Source organism: Chiloscyllium plagiosum, unplaced genomic scaffold, assembly GCF_037043375.1.
Source record: "Chiloscyllium plagiosum isolate Xiang-an unplaced genomic scaffold, Cpla_swu_hap1 HiC_scaffold_36, whole genome shotgun sequence".
In the NCBI taxonomy this organism is placed as follows: Eukaryota; Metazoa; Chordata; class Chondrichthyes; order Orectolobiformes; family Hemiscylliidae; genus Chiloscyllium; species Chiloscyllium plagiosum.
Window position 1 is genome coordinate 13,134,766 of NW_028270174.1, and position 17,455 is coordinate 13,152,220.

At 40.3% G+C, this 17,455-nt stretch overlaps 1 protein-coding gene across 1 annotated transcript in view; it reads right to left on the reverse strand.

The window, feature by feature from the left end:
* Positions 1–1,112: 1,112 nt before the first annotated feature.
* dkk2 (dickkopf WNT signaling pathway inhibitor 2) overlaps positions 1,113–17,455 on the reverse strand; it is a 45,684-nt gene continuing 29,341 nt past the window's right edge. Inside the window, exons 3-4 of the mRNA XM_043674335.2 lie at positions 10,197–10,346; positions 1,113–6,339 (exon numbers count right to left, since the gene is read on the reverse strand). Of these exons, the coding sequence (XP_043530270.1) occupies positions 6,101–6,339; positions 10,197–10,346 (389 nt within the window). The 3' untranslated portion in view covers positions 1,113–6,100. The remainder of the gene's footprint in view (positions 6,340–10,196; positions 10,347–17,455) is intronic.

Here is a 17,455-nt window from a genome sequence, read left to right on the forward strand (position 1 = left end):
TGATTTTCTTAATGCAATTTACTATCACAGCCTATATTTCCAGAAACTGTTAAGAAGATATGACAAGAAAGGTGTTTATTAACTTCTTGTGGGCTGGTTCCATTTTTACTGCTTTTGTATATTCATTTTCAGTGTGTTGTTCTAACCATAAGTAAACCTGACTAAGCAATTTAGCCAGATTTGGTCACATAATTATAGCTCCATGCAGGCTTTTGGTTTTCTATCTTCTGAAATGTTGGAAGAATGTAAAGGTATTTAATAAATTTTCAATTTATGATTCATTAGAATTTAGGTTTAGATGTTTAGACCTATGTGAAATTAACCTCCAGTAATTACAAACACAAGTTCCAATTTGGGCTCAGTTGGAGTGTGATTGATCATTCAGTGAGGAAGCAAGACCTCCTTTCACATTATTGCCATGAAATCTTAAATCCATTCAATTTTCTGCCACAATTTTGTAACTTCTTTACAATCCAGCTGGGAGCTTCATGTGTCAGTTTCTGTTTTCATCACAGGACAGTTTACAGGTCTCTCAATGAGTGAGGACTCAGTTCTCTAAAAAAGAGCATTTTCCTCTGTGTCATGTCATATGAAGTTCCCAACACTCATGAAAAGCTTGGTTGGAAGCATGCCTCCAATGAGTCTTCCATGTGAGAGTCTTTAAAATTCTCAAGCTAGATACATTGAGGCCATTTCTGGGATGTTACTGAATATAATTGTTTTGCTGGCCATACTTTGAACTCTACCAACTTTAGTTCTGTCCATTCCATTTTGTCAGTCTTCTTTTGTCACCACTGACTACAGTTTTGTGCTCCCCAATTTAGTATCCACATTGGGGGTAGGGGGGTTGTCTAGCTCAGTTGGCTGAACAACTGGTTAGCAATGCTAACAACAGGTTCAATTCCCAGACTGATTGAGGTTTCCATTAAGGTTATACCTTCTCAATCTTATCCTTTTCGTGAGGTGTGGTGATCCACTACCAGTCATCTCTCTCTTTCTAATGCGAGAGCAATCCTACAGTCCAAGATGACTTTAGATGCATTAAGATATAACAGTTCATTTTCATTGCAACTAAAGAAATGCAACTGTTACATAAAAAGCAAAAAGCATAGTTGATGAACAATCATGATTTACTTTATTTAAAAAATTATGAATTGTCATATGTAAAATAAATCATTCTGAATACATGTAAAACTGCACTATACAAAAAATCGTTATTCATTCTAAAATTTGGAAAAATACAATAATTGAATATAATCAATTCCTGTTGAATGATATTAACAGCTCTTGAATGCAACACTGACAACGAATGTAAGAATTCTACAGCAAGACAGTTTGATTACGTTGTTTCAATGTTCCAATACTTTTGATGATAGAATTCAGTAAAATATTAAGATTTCTTCAATCCTCTGAAATCTGTGATGACTGCTTAAGAAAGTAAGTGCAAAACTTTAAGGATATTCTCTGATTATAATGGCTACTTTTTAAGCAATTAAGAAATTGGGCAATGAGATAACAGTTTTCATTTAACTTTGTTCAGCAAACCATGATTAATTGTTGCCACAAAGTGAATAAAAAACTAAAAGCTTTATTATAACATGCACTTGGTACTTCACCCCCTAATTCTCCTGCTCTGAAATCTTTGCTTATGCGAACAAGTGTAATCTGACAACTTATTCATCTGCAATTCTACATCCCTGACAATTGTAACATCACTGAAATCAAGCTGGTGTTTATCATTTCCTAACTCTTCCTCACTTGTAATGGGCCAATTTTCCTTTAGAGTGGGACAACAGGGTGTAGTACCTGCATACTTTATTCAAAATAATAGTCAGTGGGATGCAGCAGAGATGAATCAAGGTCCTCTGCAAGAGTCAGATCTAGTTTGTGCACATACAGGTCCCAAACCAGCTTGGAAACCCATGCCTGCACCCATTCAACCTATGGATGTCTGTATTACGTTGACACAGTGCCATCTCTTAGTAACATACCGCAGACTGACTAATCACAAAGTTAATCATGATATCATCGACAGCACTGCTGTAGCTATTAGGAAACTAACTGCTGAAATGATTACAATGAAAATAATCTCATCAAGGGATACAGGTGAAGATAGATAAACAGTAAGAACAAAATTCAAGTGATTAATAAACAATTTGAACTCTTTTTTAATGAGATGATTTTCTAGTAAACACTCCCATTATTCTCTACAACATGCTTTCAAATATTGTTTTGCTATTCATTCTTCTGTACTCACTGTTGTTATGTGTTGGAGTAAGAAGGGAAAACTAAAATAGCCTTATTTATGTTACATCTATTGTAGAAAGCACTTTTCATCAATAATACATACTTCATTGCGCCCTTTATGTGCTTTAAACCCTCAGGGTGTCCTCATATTAACAATATATTTTGATATTTGTAGGGAACTCTTAAACAAAACAAAAGCAAGTTACATGCAGTCCCAGCAAGCCTGAACTGAGCATGCACTGCTGAAAAAGGAACTGACTTGATTTTATTTCTTTAAGAAGGCCCCAAGTTTTGGCTTTCAATACTGTACATAAAATCCTGTACAAATTTACATTGAAAAGGTTTAGCCGTCACTTACAGGGTTCATTTTTGCTTCTCTGTCTTGATAACACAGACTATAAATCGTGACTGACACCTGTCTTTTCTTTCTTTGCTAAACCTGGCTCTAAAATTTTCACGCACTGCCCCGAACTGTAAGCATTGTGACAATTCCTCCTGTTGCATTAAAAAAAAGCTCCATATTCACTGGCTACCGCAGGGGTGAAGTTACATTAAACATTAACAGGTGTGTGCATATGACTGTATCTGTGAAGTCTAACAAGGTTATCTGATCCCAAGTGAACACCATTAGGGGAGGTTTCTATTCCCAGTACCTACCAGTAATGTGCACTTCAGACATACGGACCCTGATCTTGCATTCATTAATTTTATTACAGGAATTGTGCAAATTCCTGGTGTGTACTTACATCGTATGTTGGCATGCTTAAATGGAAAGCCTCTTTTAAGATAACCTGGAGGCAACATTACTAATGCTGCATGGGGCTCCATGTATTCCTGATGAAGGGCCTTTGCCCGAAATGTCAATTTTACTGCTCCTTGGATGCTGCCTGAACTGCTGTGCTTTTCCAGCACCATTCTAATCAAGACTGTGGTTTCCAGCATCTCCAGTCATTGTTTTTACCTGGGGCTCCCAGCAAACTGGCAGCTCACTTTCACAACAGAACTGAAAATGGAAAAGAAAATTTGGAATGGTGCATAATGGGTTTCCGCTTTGCTAGCATCCCAGTTCTGCTACAGAAGATAGCAATGTTTTTTTTTTAAGAGTTGTCATTCGTTTTATTGTGCATTATTCTGCTTGTAACCGTTTTGTCTGTCTGAAACGATCAGGTCAAAATCTCTAAGGTTTCACGATGAAGATATCAACATGAGTGCAAATTATGTTGCTGCTCTATTGAATTGAAAATATTGAGATCAAATAGAACCTGCAGGAACAGAGGATGACTGACTGAGGCCTTTTGAAAGATCAACCCCACTAACCTCCCTTGTCACTTCTCTTTCAATCCTTTCTGCCTCCAGGTAACACAACTGTTTCAAAGGGCTTGATCTGATTTTTAACATGTGCCCCATGTTAGTTGAATCTTTCACGTTGAACAAGAGGTAAGAATTGGAAAACAGATCAGTATAAACAGAATCACATGGCACAGAAGCTTTGTAAAAGCTATTCAAATAGATCAACTCATGCTGCTCGTTGCTCAGAGTTCTGCAAGACTTTCGATTTCAATTACGTATCCAGTTACCTTTTGAAGTTATTATTGAATCTTCTTTCAACATCCTTTCAGAAAATGCGTTCCAGATCATAACAACTAACTGTGTAAAATAATTTCACCTCATCCCCTTCCTCGTTCTTTTATCAATTACCTCCATCTGCATCTTTTGGTTGTCAATAGTGGAAATAATTTCTCTCTCTGGAGTCCACTTCTTAAATTTGAGACTATCTTTTAAATACTCCCTTGACGTTTTCTGCTCTAATGAGAAAGATCATCTCTGGAATTCCACTCGTTGCATGTTTTTAAAGCAAAGATAGATAGATTTTGAACAGTAAAGGAATTAAGGCAAGTTAGTGGAGCTGAGTTCATGAAAAGATCAGCCATGATCTTATTAAATTGCAGAGCCGCCTCGACGCGCCAAGTGGCCTACTCCTGCTCCTAGTTCTTATCATATTCGTATTACAGTGGGACTAGTGTCGCTACATAATTGAATTTGCTTATCACTGGGAGCATCTTTTTTCAATGTCCTCTGCACCCTCTCCAAGGTTTTAACATCTTTCCAAAATGATGTTGCCCAGAATGGGACACAATTCTTCCCCTGGAAGTTAAGCCAGTGTTTTCTTAAAATGTTGCCATAAGTTTGTTTCTTTTGCACCCTGTGACTCTATTTATAAAGCCAAGGATCCCTTTTTATTTCAATGTCCTTGTCAAATTATTTGGCCATATCCTAGAATCTGTGCCTGTGACCCTTTAGATCTCTGCAACATTTCTCCTCAGTCTTCATTCCAGAATACATTACTTCACTGCATTAAACTTGATTAAACATTTGTCCATCCTACCAATCTGTCTGTCTGCTCTGAGTCTGTCACCATCTTCTTCCCAGTATTAATAGATTTTAACCCGTTTTACATAAATCTGTACAATATAAAGTAATGACAGATTTACTACAGCACAAATTAACATATGCCGCCCTCAAATTACCTTTCTTTACTTTGTTTTTCAAAATATATTCATTAGTTTAAGCATCATGGAAGAGAAATAAAGACTTGTATGGTAGGCTGAAAAAAGAATTTGATTAACAGGCCCATTAGCCCATTTCAGTCAACATGATGAGACCTAATAACTTCAACCATGTAGTTAGTGATTAATTTAAAATGGCCTTCTCACATTTTGGTTGGCATTATGTTAATGATACATTAATATTTATTCCTAGTTGAGCTAAGTTAGCAGATATTGTCCTCTAATTGCTTTTTATTTTGTTGCATCATTGCTACCTTTTGTGATACTTGTGAATTAATTCAGTGAACAACTGTGGGAATCCCAGGCTATTAAACAGAAATGGTGAGTACACTGAGGTACACGGCAGCCACGATCTGATTAAATGGCAAAGGAGGTGAAGGGGTTGAATGGTCTACTCCTCTTCCTATATTCCTCACGTCTGCGTTTGTCAATTATGTCACTGACAATGGAACTGTAAATTAACTTATATTTTCATGGTCTGGATAACACAGTCACTGTTGTAGGAAATACACTGAATTATAAGCAGAGCGTTTCACTGTGTAATATTAACAATTGTGTGGATCTGCTAAATGGGATCATACAGTTGAAATGAACACCATTTTGGGGCAACACCATTGACGAGTGACTGATCTTCCCTAGTTTGCTAGGAAAACAAAATTTGAGATGCAGATCAAAGGGACTGCAATGGTTACAGAAGAAGGCTGAACCACTGCAGAGCTTGTGATAGTCAATATACAGATGGCATTGCACTGATCACAAGAAGAAATCGTTCAAAATGCCAGTGTAGAACCAATGAGGCAGGAGTGTGGAAAGACATTTGCAGAGACTTACTTTGTGTTATAATTATTTGAATCAAAAACTTGAATACCTTCAATGCCTCAATACCTTCACCACTGACTGAAACAGTTCAAAACTACCATCAGCTCAAGGAGCAGCTAGGGAGGGGCTAAAAATGGCCACCTTTTCTGCAATGCCTACATCCTGAGAATTATGCTTTTTTCATATACTTTATAAATGGAATAGTAAATGAAAGACTAAACTCAACACTCCCCACTAAGGTTTCTGACTGTCTTCAATTAATTTGGATGTGCTAGGCTATCATAGAATGATCAGAATGGATGTGCTGTGGTCTTCAGACCTGGTGCTCTATGTTCTTTTGCAATAAGCATGGATGAACTCTGGTGAGAGAAATGGCACTTTAACAAATCCTGTATTATTTACACAATGTGCTCCGACAAAAGCACCTTGCTTCACAGTCTCAGGGCCGCAGTGGAATCCCGACATACTCAGATTTTCTGGCAGATGTGCAACCTTGATTTGGCCTCTTTCCAGATTTTACAGGCTAGTCCTTTTGCACAGTCACAGCGTTGGAAAAGCTCCAAACCATGCGAACCCTTCCTCTTCTGCTTTGTACATACTTCCCCTTGGCGGAGGACTGGCTTACAGATCTTGGTCCAAAAGTGGCGAGCACAGCAGAACCCTTCTGCGCAGTCTGAGGAGCGCAAACACGAGTCCCCTTCGTGACCTGCGTAATAAGAATGACAACCAACGTGTACTTATTTGGTATCTTTAATATTGGAAAAGCAAAGCTTGGCCACATACATGAATAGAGTCAAGAGTGTGGTGCTGGAAAAGCTCAGCATCCAAGGAGCAGGATAATTGACATTTCGGGCAAAAGCCCTTCATCAGGAATTTCCTGCTCCTCAGATGCTGTCTGACCTGCTGTGCTTTTCCAGCACCACAGTCTTGACTCTAATCTCCAGTATCTGCAGTCTTCACTTTTGCCACAAACATGAATAGACAATTAGCACCAAAGAACCAAAAGGTGAAATCTGCAGGGTTGGACCTAATACGTTTTTTTTATTCGTGTGACATGGACATGGCTGGACGGCCAGTGGTCAAAGAGCTTGAATGTGAAGGAGAGGGTAAGGGGTTTAAGAAGTTAACTCCATAGCTTAGCAGCAGGTGTGGGACAACAATGTTGCCAATCCTGGGAGGAGAGGTGGGAATGCATCGGAGGTTAGGTTTGGGCAGATGGCCGACTGATCTCAGAATACCTACCTCATCTGAAGTGTGGTCACCCCAGGGGAGTGAGATGGAAAGGGGGTATTGATAATAAAACGTTTCCCTGGCAGATAATGGGTGTTTATTGTTGTTGATAGTGCTTTGCATGGTCTTTTGGAAGGCCATGCATCCCACATCAATTGCATTACCCTAATCAGCTCTTCTTGTTACTTCATCAAAAATGTCAATTGAGTTAGTTGAATATGGTTTGTCTTTAACAAATCTTCTCTGGCTTTCTTTCATTGGCCAACTGACTGCTAACTTAATCCCAGGGTAAGTTATCCTTACACCCACTTTTGAACAATAATATAACATTTGCAATTCTCCAGGTATCTAGAAGTACCTAGTGAGGTGTTGGAGGACTGGAGGGTGGCTAATGCTTTGTCTTCTGCCTGGGAGTTATAGACATGTGAGCCTGACATTGGTGGTAGGTAAGTTGTCAGAGGTGATTATGAATGATAGGATTTACATGCATTTGGAGAGGCAAGGACTAATTAGGGATAGTCAGCATGGTTTTGTTTGAGGGAAACTGTGTCTCACAAATTTGACTGAGTCTTTTGAGGAAGTAACTAAAAGGATTGATGAAGGTAAAGCAGTAGATGTTGTTTACACAGACTTTAGTAAAGCGTTTGATTAGGTTCTGCATAGTAGGCTAATTAGTAAAGTTAGATCACATGGGATTCAGAGGGAGCTTGCCAATTGGATACAAAATTGACTTAACAGTAGGAGTCAGGAATCCTGATGAAGGGCTTGTGCCTGAAATGTCGACTCTCCTGCTCCTCAGATGCTGCCTGACCTGCTGTGCTTTTCCAGCGCTACACATTTTGATTCTGACTCTCCAGCATCTGCAGTCCTCACTTTCTCCTAGTTAATGGTAGGAAACAGAGGGTGGTGGTGTTTTTCAGACTGGAGGCATGTGACCAGTAGTACTGGGCCAACTTTTGTTTGTCATTTATATAAACAGTTTGGATGAGAATATCGGAAGTATGGTTAGTAAGTTTACGGATGACACCAACATTGGTGGTGTACTTGAAAGTGAAGAAGGTTATCTAAGATTATAAAGAGATCTTGATCAATTAGGTCAATGGGCTGAGGAGTAGCAGATAGAGTTTAATTTGGATAAATGCAAGGTAGTGCATTTTAGTAAAACAAACAAGAGTAGACTTTATGCAATTAATGGTAGGGCCCTGGGTAGTGTTGCAGAACAGACAGACATATGGGTTCAGGTACATAATTCTTTTAAATTTACATCACAGGTAAACAGGGTGCTTAAGAAGGCATTTAGCGTGCTCGCCTTCATTGCTCAGGCCTTTGAGTATAGGAGTTGGCACGCCATGTTGAGATTGTACTGGATATTGGTGAGACTTCTTCTTGACTACTGTGTGCAGTTCTGTTTGCCCCGCTAAAGGAAGATATTATTAAATTGGAGAGGATTTGGAAAAGATTTACCATGATGTTTCAGGTAATGGAGGGTTTGAGTTATAAAAATAGGCTGGATAGGGTGGGACTTTTCTCACTAGATTGTTGGTGTCTGAGGGGTGACCTTAGAAAGGTTTATAAAATCAGGAGGAGCATGGTTAAGGTGAACATCGAGGGTCTTTCTCCACAATGTGGGGCAATTCAAAATTAGGACAAAATCTTAACTGGCTTGCATTGTCTCTAAGTAGGATTATTAAAGTACTGAAGTGCATGACCACATCAATGAAGAATCAAAAACAGCAGTTAATAATAGGGGTTGAACAAAGCTGGCGTCAAAGAAGTGGGTTAAAAGTCTCTCTCTGCGATGCAGCGGTAGGAACGTGTGAGAAGGGAACTGGAGAGAGTTGGAAAGTCAAAGACACAGCCAATAACAGCAAAGTGTTAGATTAGGCAGGGCACCTCCAAGAGAGAAATGTCATAGGAATGTGGAGCTTGTAGGTGATTGTAAACTAGGAGGGAGTTCCACAGATAGGAGGGATTTGAACATAAAAATGAACTTTAAATTGAAGGCATTGAGGATGTAGATCAGATAAGACAGGAAAAAATGAGTCTCTATCACTTGATCTGGGATGGAAGCAGAGGTAGGGGAGCACAGAAAAGGAGAGGTACATTGAAGTGGTGAAGTCTGGAGTTGACAAAGGCAGGGGTGAGTGTTTCAGTCATAGGAGCAAGTGCTGGTACAAAGCTGAAACGAGTTGGTCCTTATGAATGAAAGAATATGTGTCAGAAACTCAGCTCAAATAGGAGGGTGAGGTTGGAGGAAGCTTGGTTGAGCTGGTTAACTCTTCCCCCAACAACACTTTTCAACACAAACTTTGGAAAACTGCTGCTGACCATTGCAAACAGTATGCAGTACTCTACCAATGCGAATCAGCGAATCAATCAGTCTGCGTTGATAATTTTCATCTAAACTCTTCAGGAAATGATCAACAGTAGCTGAGCAAGTCTTTCATTTGCTAGATTTAAATTTAAAGCTTGAGTATGTGAATAAAGAAATTGGAAACCAGGAGTCTAAATCTAACAATGCTGGCAAAAGCTTGACATCTGAATTCTTCTGATACGTGAACACATTTGACCAGGGGGAGGAACAAGTGGCTTCTTCTGAGGTTCCCTTGGAGTTTTAACAAGCATGTCACAAAGCCAAACATCCTTGCTATTTCACTTATTGTTATTCATGGAAGCCACTAATGGCCCAGTGCGTGACTGCTGCAACTTAACAGAGCAATAGGAGAACAGAACTATATTAGCAATGTACAGGGGAACCTGCCAAGTGTAGATTACGGGGTTGAAGAAAAAGTCTTTGGGTTGACTGAAAACCATTGCAAAAACCCACAATTATCTTTGGCTAGATTCAGCCTCAGGCACCTTCATTACCCTTCAGAAGTTGCTGTCGTGAACTTCAAGGGCTGTACTAAATGTACAGATGAAAAATGTTATTCTCATCCTTTCCTCTCTTTCCCCCCAGCTTACTTCAGAGTGCCTCAGTCAGTATATACTGTAAGTGGCACTGTATCATACAGAATGATTTGATCCAAAGGTATACTGGTTAGGTGGATTAGCCATGGGAAATGCAGGGCTACAGGTATAGGGTAGAGGGGGAGGGTCTGAGTGGCAAGTTCTTCAGAGGGTTGATATGGACTCAATGGGCTGAAGGGCCTGCTTCCACACCGTAGGGATTCTATGATTACTATATGGGTAGCACAAAGCAGCTGGTATTGGGTTCTAGATCTGACTGAAATCGTTCTCACTCCACATTGTCTCATTATTGCTGGAGATGGCAAGGTGTGATATTTTCCCACATGTTGCTGATTCTGCTGAAAGATGATGGTGCCCACTAACCTTTCTCACGTGATGGTTTCGCCTGTGTGTTTCCCACAATCTGCCAATATGTGCCCTTGGATCCATGGTGGGTTCCCTTCTTGGTGTGCTCTTGTATGTCCCCGGGGAGGGTTCTGCGACTGGTGCCTTCAAGAAGTGGTACACAGATACCTGAGGGAAAGGATAATAATAGCTGCAACTAAATCAGGCATTACACACTCATGGTTAAAGATTAGCTGCAATTAATTGATCAAGGTGGAGTAGGGCAGAGTTAGCTTTAACTTGTCCGATTTGCACAGAAGTGTCTCTCAGTCTCTTACGCCTTCAGCACAAGAATACTTAATTCCCTATGTCCGCTGCATGGTAGATTATTAATCCTTCCTCTTTGGATATCTGCACATGTATCTATCTGTACTTGTAGACATGCAAGTGGGTGTTTAAATACACTTGTATGTGTGTGTACCTGTGTTTATGTGTCTCTGAATGTGTGTGTTCATTTGTGTGTGTGTGTGTGTTTTATTTATGTATTTAATTATTTGTGTCTGATTGTGTGTTTGTGAATTTGTGTCTTTGTTTATGTGTGTGTCTGTGTTTGTATGTGACTGATTGTGTCAGAGGGGGATAATACTTAGTCACATCAAGAATGTGCATGTGACACCTTTTATCATCGGGGGGTGGGGGGGGGACATGGTTTGTGCTCCAACTGCCACTCAGTTCTGGTTGACCAGGAAACCTTTCCTCTTTTAGCGCCTACCAATGGAGCATTAGAAAGGGTAACGGTTTGATAACCAACATGTCTGGTCGTGTTATGTCAAAACAGAGTTAGTGTTTCAGGTTTTCAACTACAACTGGAAAGAGTTACAGACTTGGGAATTTGTAATCCAGTGCAGAGAGTGGGATAGGAGACATGGAAACAACAGAAGGGAAGGTCTGTGATAGAATGGGAGGCAGGAAAAGGCAAAGAGTTGGTGGGAATGGGAAAAGTTATAAAACAAAAAGTGGGTCAAATGGGAATGACATTGACTGCTGCTTGAAAAGCTGGGATCAGAGGTTGTGGTGTGCTGTTATTTTCTAATCAACCTGCTCACCTCAGTTATTGCTAATCATTGGAGTACTGGGGCTTGAACCCAGGCTCAAGGTTAGAGCGGTGCTGGAAAAGCACAGCAGATCAGGCAGCATCTGAGGAGTAGGAAAATCAATGTTTCGAGCAAGAGCCCTTCATCAGAACCCAGGCTGCCTAGATGAGAGGTGGAGACACTATCAGCGCATCCTAAGACCCTCACTAAAGTTGTTGAATGCAATGTGAAATCTGGGAGGTTGCAAACTGCTAATTTTGTGCTAATTTTGAACCTACATTGAGGAACAGTGTAGCAAGCAACAATTGGATAGATCAGAATGGGAGGGGTTGCAGGATTAAGATTTAAACACATCTGTGTACATGTGCTTGTGTGTACGTATAGCTGTATAGCTGTGATTAAGGACGTGTGAGTGTGTACCTGTACAATTCAGGAGTGATTGTAATAAGGAAGCAAGGGACAAAAAAATTGCTGGGGATGGAGAGGAGAGGCTGACAGCTCACCAAGAAAGGTCAGCAATATCAGGCCTGTCTTGCAGCTATAATGCATCGTGGTTGGGCTAAACTGATGGATTTTGGGACTTCTCCTCTGCAGTGGGAGGAAGTCTCACTTATTGAACAGGGCTCATGCCCGAAACGTCGATTCTCCTGCTCCTTAGATGCTGCCTGACCTGCTGCGCTTTTCCAGCAACACATTTTCAGCTCACTTATTGAACAGCCAAGCAATCTGATTGGCTACTCCTGCAGTCCCGACAGTGCCAAAGCTACGTAGTGGATGCTGTCGGAATTACAGGTAGTTCCAACTTCAGCGGCTTAGTGGGATAATTTTCAACTCCAAGTCAGAAGCTTGGATGCTTCAATTTGGAACAGTAAGTGCATACAGTCAGTCCTGCTCTCATGCAACAGTTCCCTTCTTGTGCAACTCCACATTATAGAAAAATCATGCTTTAGGAACAGCACTTAAAGTGTTGGTGCTGTAATTGCACTAAACGCTCACACGTTAGAAACAGCATCCCCAATTTGTGAATCGCTTTACAGCAAATTTGCATTCACAAAATGCAATGTAATCTAGGTCATCTCTCCAGTCAACACAGAAGGACTGACATCTTTTTGATGAGATGTTAAAATCAGTCCCCATCAGCACACTCAATCCAAAGCAGAAGACAACATCTCCATGGAGACCTGGCCAACATTAATTCTACACAAACATCACTAAAACGATTTGTATTGCTGTTTGTTAGATCTTGCTGTGTAAAAGTTGACGACCACAACATTCAGTTGGCTGGAAGATTCTGAGCTTGTTAAAGGCACTAACTCAAAAGAAGTTCTTGCTTTATCTTCAACAAGTAGGTACTAGTTACAGTTAAGAGTGTGGTGCTGGAATGATGAAGGGCTTATGTCTGAAACATCGATTCTCCTGCTCCTCAGATGCTGCCTGACCTGCTGGGCTTTTCCAGCATCACACTCTCGACTCTGATCTCCAGCAACGCAGTCCTCACTTTCTTCTAGTTAGTTAAGATTTTTTTCACTAAGTAGAATGGAGTAATTATGTGGGAGTCACAAATCATTAGACATCAGCTGGTAGAAGTCCCTTGAGAATCTTACACAACTGGCCCGAACAATAATAACGTGAGAAGTTCATATCATTAAATAAATGCTGTATCTCCCTCTCTTTTCCAGTGGCTCTCTCAATTCTATAGGCATCGGTAGGATCTGAGTAAGCTTCTCAATCATATTCTATTGAAATAAATTACATCAATCAAAACTAGGCAACTTGTCCAAATTTGCACTATTTGAGTATGCCTGACCTTTTTAATGGTTGTTGCTATTGCAAATTATGCTTTTTTTAGATTTCGATTTTGAGTTGATTTACTATTGTCACATGTACTGAGACACGGTGAAAAGTATTGTTTTGCATGCTAACCAGACAAATCATACAAAAGCGTAATAGAACAGAATGCAGAATATAATGTTACAGCTGTAGAGAAGGTACAGAGAAAGATCAACTCTAATACATGAGAGGTCTGTTCATAAATCTGGTAACAGTGGATAAGGAGCTGTTCTTGAATCTGTTGGTATGTGTTTTCAAACTTTTGTATCTTCTGCCCGATGGGACTCTTGCTCCAAAAAGTTCAATTCTAAAGATATATACAGAACTAATTCAGAGGCCTGATGTATAAAGTTGGTACTGCCATCAGTATGGTCATGAAATAAAAAGAAATGATGCCTCCATGTTCTTTTAACAAAACGTAACCATAGCTTCTGTTAAAATCATGTTTGCCAAAATGGTGTACAAAATAAATAAAATGCAGATGTTTGTTTAGGAGCTTGATCTAAATGGGATACAAAGTGGCACAGGGCCATGCATTGGAACTTGGCAAGTTGAAGAATTTGCTTCAAAACTGGTTCGATGGGTCAAATGGCCTCATTCTATATCGCAATGTCGACAATTCTAAATGATTTTCCAGAGCACAAAATGACGCAGTCCTTGATTCCAGTCTATTGGTTAAGTTGAGGTTCGTGCCTTATGAGGTCACATGACTTCAGACTTGCTGCTTGCAGACATAAAATAATGAAGAAGATGAGGGGCAGGCTGTGGTGGGCTGTGCACTGTGTGTCAACTCTTAGATGACATTGGTTGGAGCGACATGAAGTCACAAGGCAACGTGGTTGCAATTATTACAAAATAAATTACAAAGCAGGGTGGTTTTGGTACTGATACTGTGTGGCACACAATTTCCCAGGAGAAATAAAACAGTAACAAACCAACAATAGTTTAAAATACACACAATGGTGATACTGGAGCTCCACTTTGAGTTATGCAAGATACTTTGGACTCTTGTGTACCATTTGCATGTTTTACTGTTCTTTTCCCTTCTGAGAAGGATTTATGCACCCAGTGTCACTATCATGAACTCCTGAACTTGGAAAAGGAGTAGTTAAACATCAAACACACATCCAAAGAGCAGGTTCTGAAATTGCTCTGTGTTTAAAAGCTCATTCAGGGGCATTGGTCTCAGGAGGTAACACTGGAACAGACAATGACAAACCACTCCATTTTCTATACTCTCTGAATTCAATGGAAATCTGAACTGAGAGTCATAGTCATAGAGTCACAGACTCATATAGCATAGAAACAGACCCTTCGGTCCAACCAATCCACGTTAATCATGTTCCCAAACTAAACTAGTCCCATCTGCCTGTATTTGGCCCATGTCCCTCCAAACCTTTCCTATTCATGTACTCTTTTAAATGTTGTGACTGTACCTGCATCCATCAATCCATAAGGCAGTTCATTCCACACATTAACCACTCTCTGTGTAAAATGTTGTCTCTCACAAACTTTTTAAATCTTTCTCCTCTCACCTTAAATGTATGTCCTCTAGTTTTGAACTCTCTCATCCTAGGGAAAAGGCCCTTTCTATTCTGCTTATCTACACTCCTCATGATTTTATAAACCTCGAGAAAGTCACCCCTCAAGCTCCTACACTCCAGTGAAAACATCCCAGTCTATTTTTATATCTCAGCCCCTCCATTCCTAGCAACATCCTAGTATATCTTTTCTGAACCCTCTCCAGTTTAATAATATCCTTCTTAGAACTGCACTCAGTACTGTAGAAGATGCCTCACCAATGTCCTGTACAGCCTCACCACACCATCCGTAGACTGTCGACTTACTATAATTTTGTGTTACCTATTCCCCTACTATTCTTTTCTATTAGACTGTTTTCTTATTAAATGGATCAGACTAGACGAAACTGATGATAAATGCAATGTACTCACACTTATTCAAAGTAAGCTTAACATCAACATTCTGAATTTCAATCCCAAAGTTCATATCCTGAGGTTACTTTGTGTCTTCCAAACAGACCTCTCTCTGCAGTTTTGAGTTTCTGGGCAGCTCTCTGCTACCTCACAATAGAGAAACCTGAACCAGGTGTAGGGATTTGCATTGAATCTCAAATACTAAGGTCCAACCTGGCGTTCATTAGACTGCTTTGGACAAACCTGGAATCAGATGTGTTGCCTTTTCAGCTATACGGGGTCAAATTTGACTTGGGGCGGGGATGGGGGGAGATGTGACTCAAACACAATTGCCACAGAGAATTTGAAACTTATTTTAATTCCCAGTGTGTTAGTTGGTTAACACACAGAAGACAGGGAGCTGAGATTATAGGATCTTTTATTCAGTTTGGACAAACTTAACTAGTGGAATGCCATAACGGTCAGTCCCGGGCTTCAATTATTTACTCTCTACATTAATGACTTGGAGAAGGGAGGAGAGTGTAATGTATCTAAATTTGCTGACGATATAAAAATAGGTGGGAGGGTATGTTGCGAACATACTGGAAGGGGATGTCGGTTGGTTGAGTGAGTGGGCAAAATCTTGCCAGATGGAGTGTAATGTAGGAAGTGTGAGGTCATTTACTTTGGTGGGAAGGATCCAAAGCCAGACTATCATTTAAATGGAGAGAGACCCCATAAAAGTCCAGTGCAGAGAGATCGGGGTGCTCTTGTGCGTGAAACACAAAATGTTAGCATGCAGGCACAGCAAGTAATTAAGAAGGCAAACAAAATTTTGGCCTTTTTTGCTTTAGTTTAAAAATACCAGTCTTTTTAAAGCTGTGCAGGGTGTTTATGAGGCAGCACCTGGAGTACTGTGTACAGTTTTGGTCCCTGTATTTAAAAAAAGGATTTACTGGCATTGGATGTAGTGCCAAAGAGATTCACTAGAACCATTGAATTCCTTCAGTGTGGAAGGAGATCATTCGGCCAATTAAATCCACACTGATCCTCCAAAAAGCACCTCACCCTACCCTACCCCCATAACCCTGCATTTGCCATGGCTAACCCACCTAGCCTGCACATCCCTGGACACCAAGGGCAATTTAGCATGGCCTATCCACTTAACTTGCACATCTTTGGACTGAGGGAGGAAACTGGAGCACCTGACGGAAACCTACACAGACACAGGGAGAATATGCAAACTCCACACAGACAGTCGCCCAAGGCTGGAATCAAACCCAGGTGTCTGGCACTGTGAGGCATCAGTGCTAACCACTGAGCCACTGTGCCACTCTAAGGCTGATCCCTAGGATAAAGGGGTTGACTTATCAAGAATGGCTAAACATGTTTGACCTTGATTCATTAGAGTTTAGTAGAACAAAGTGTGATCTTATTGAAAATGCAAGATTCTGAGGGAGTTTGACAGGATCGATGTTGAGGAAATCTTTCCACAGTGGGGTCATGTGGAACTTGGGAACATAGTTACAGAACACAGGGACACTCATTTAAATCAGCGATGCAAAGAAATGCCCTCTGAGGAGGGAGTTAGATTTTTAAAACATTGAAGAGTTGAGGCCTGATCTGATAGAATGCTGGGTAGGTTTGAGGAGATGGATGTGATATTCCTGCTCCTAATACTCACGTGTAACTATTTCTCATTGCCACACAAAATTAGTCCATTTGTTTTTAAAGTTTCTCCATTTATGATCTATTATGGTATGAAAAGAAATCAGTTCAAGGAAACACCCACCAGCCTCCTGCCCAAAACAGCAACTGTCCAACATGACAAAGGCAATGCAGTGTTAGCACCTTATTTGAGAAATATAGCTGCTCCCACGCTGTTTATAATTGCCAAGCTTTTCATCATATTAAAAAGTCCTGGCCTAGTTCATGGTTTTTTTTAAATTTGATCTATGGCCATTCCATAGGTGAGGTTTTTGGAAGGATGTACAAGTCTCTGTAACCCTGCTACTCATAACACAGGTGGTTGGTCTAGCATTGCCAAGTGTATCAGTGAAACCTCTGATAGGTTCTGACACATGGGTTCCTACGTTGAGGGCTACCAGTCTGCTCCATCTCTGCAATTGTTTGGCCTTTTATTTCCTGGCTTATTTTCTTTTAATGCACTCAGGAATTTCCTGGCTCCTATTCCCCTTTGAACATTAATCCTATCCCATATGAATCATCCTGTCCACTCATCATCCAATTACTCTCTCAAAGTTCATCAGCTTTGTTCAGCTCATGTGCCTTCAGTACACACAATTCCTCTCATAGCACAGCAGTTGAAAGGTCTTCATCTCTGCCACTCCCTAAGCAGTTTTTTTTTCCATTCCGCAAGGCTCTGGCTTGTTTCTCTTTCTCACGAGTTACAATAGAGTTTTCAGTGTTTATTTCTGATTGTTTCGGTTATAGCTCTGCT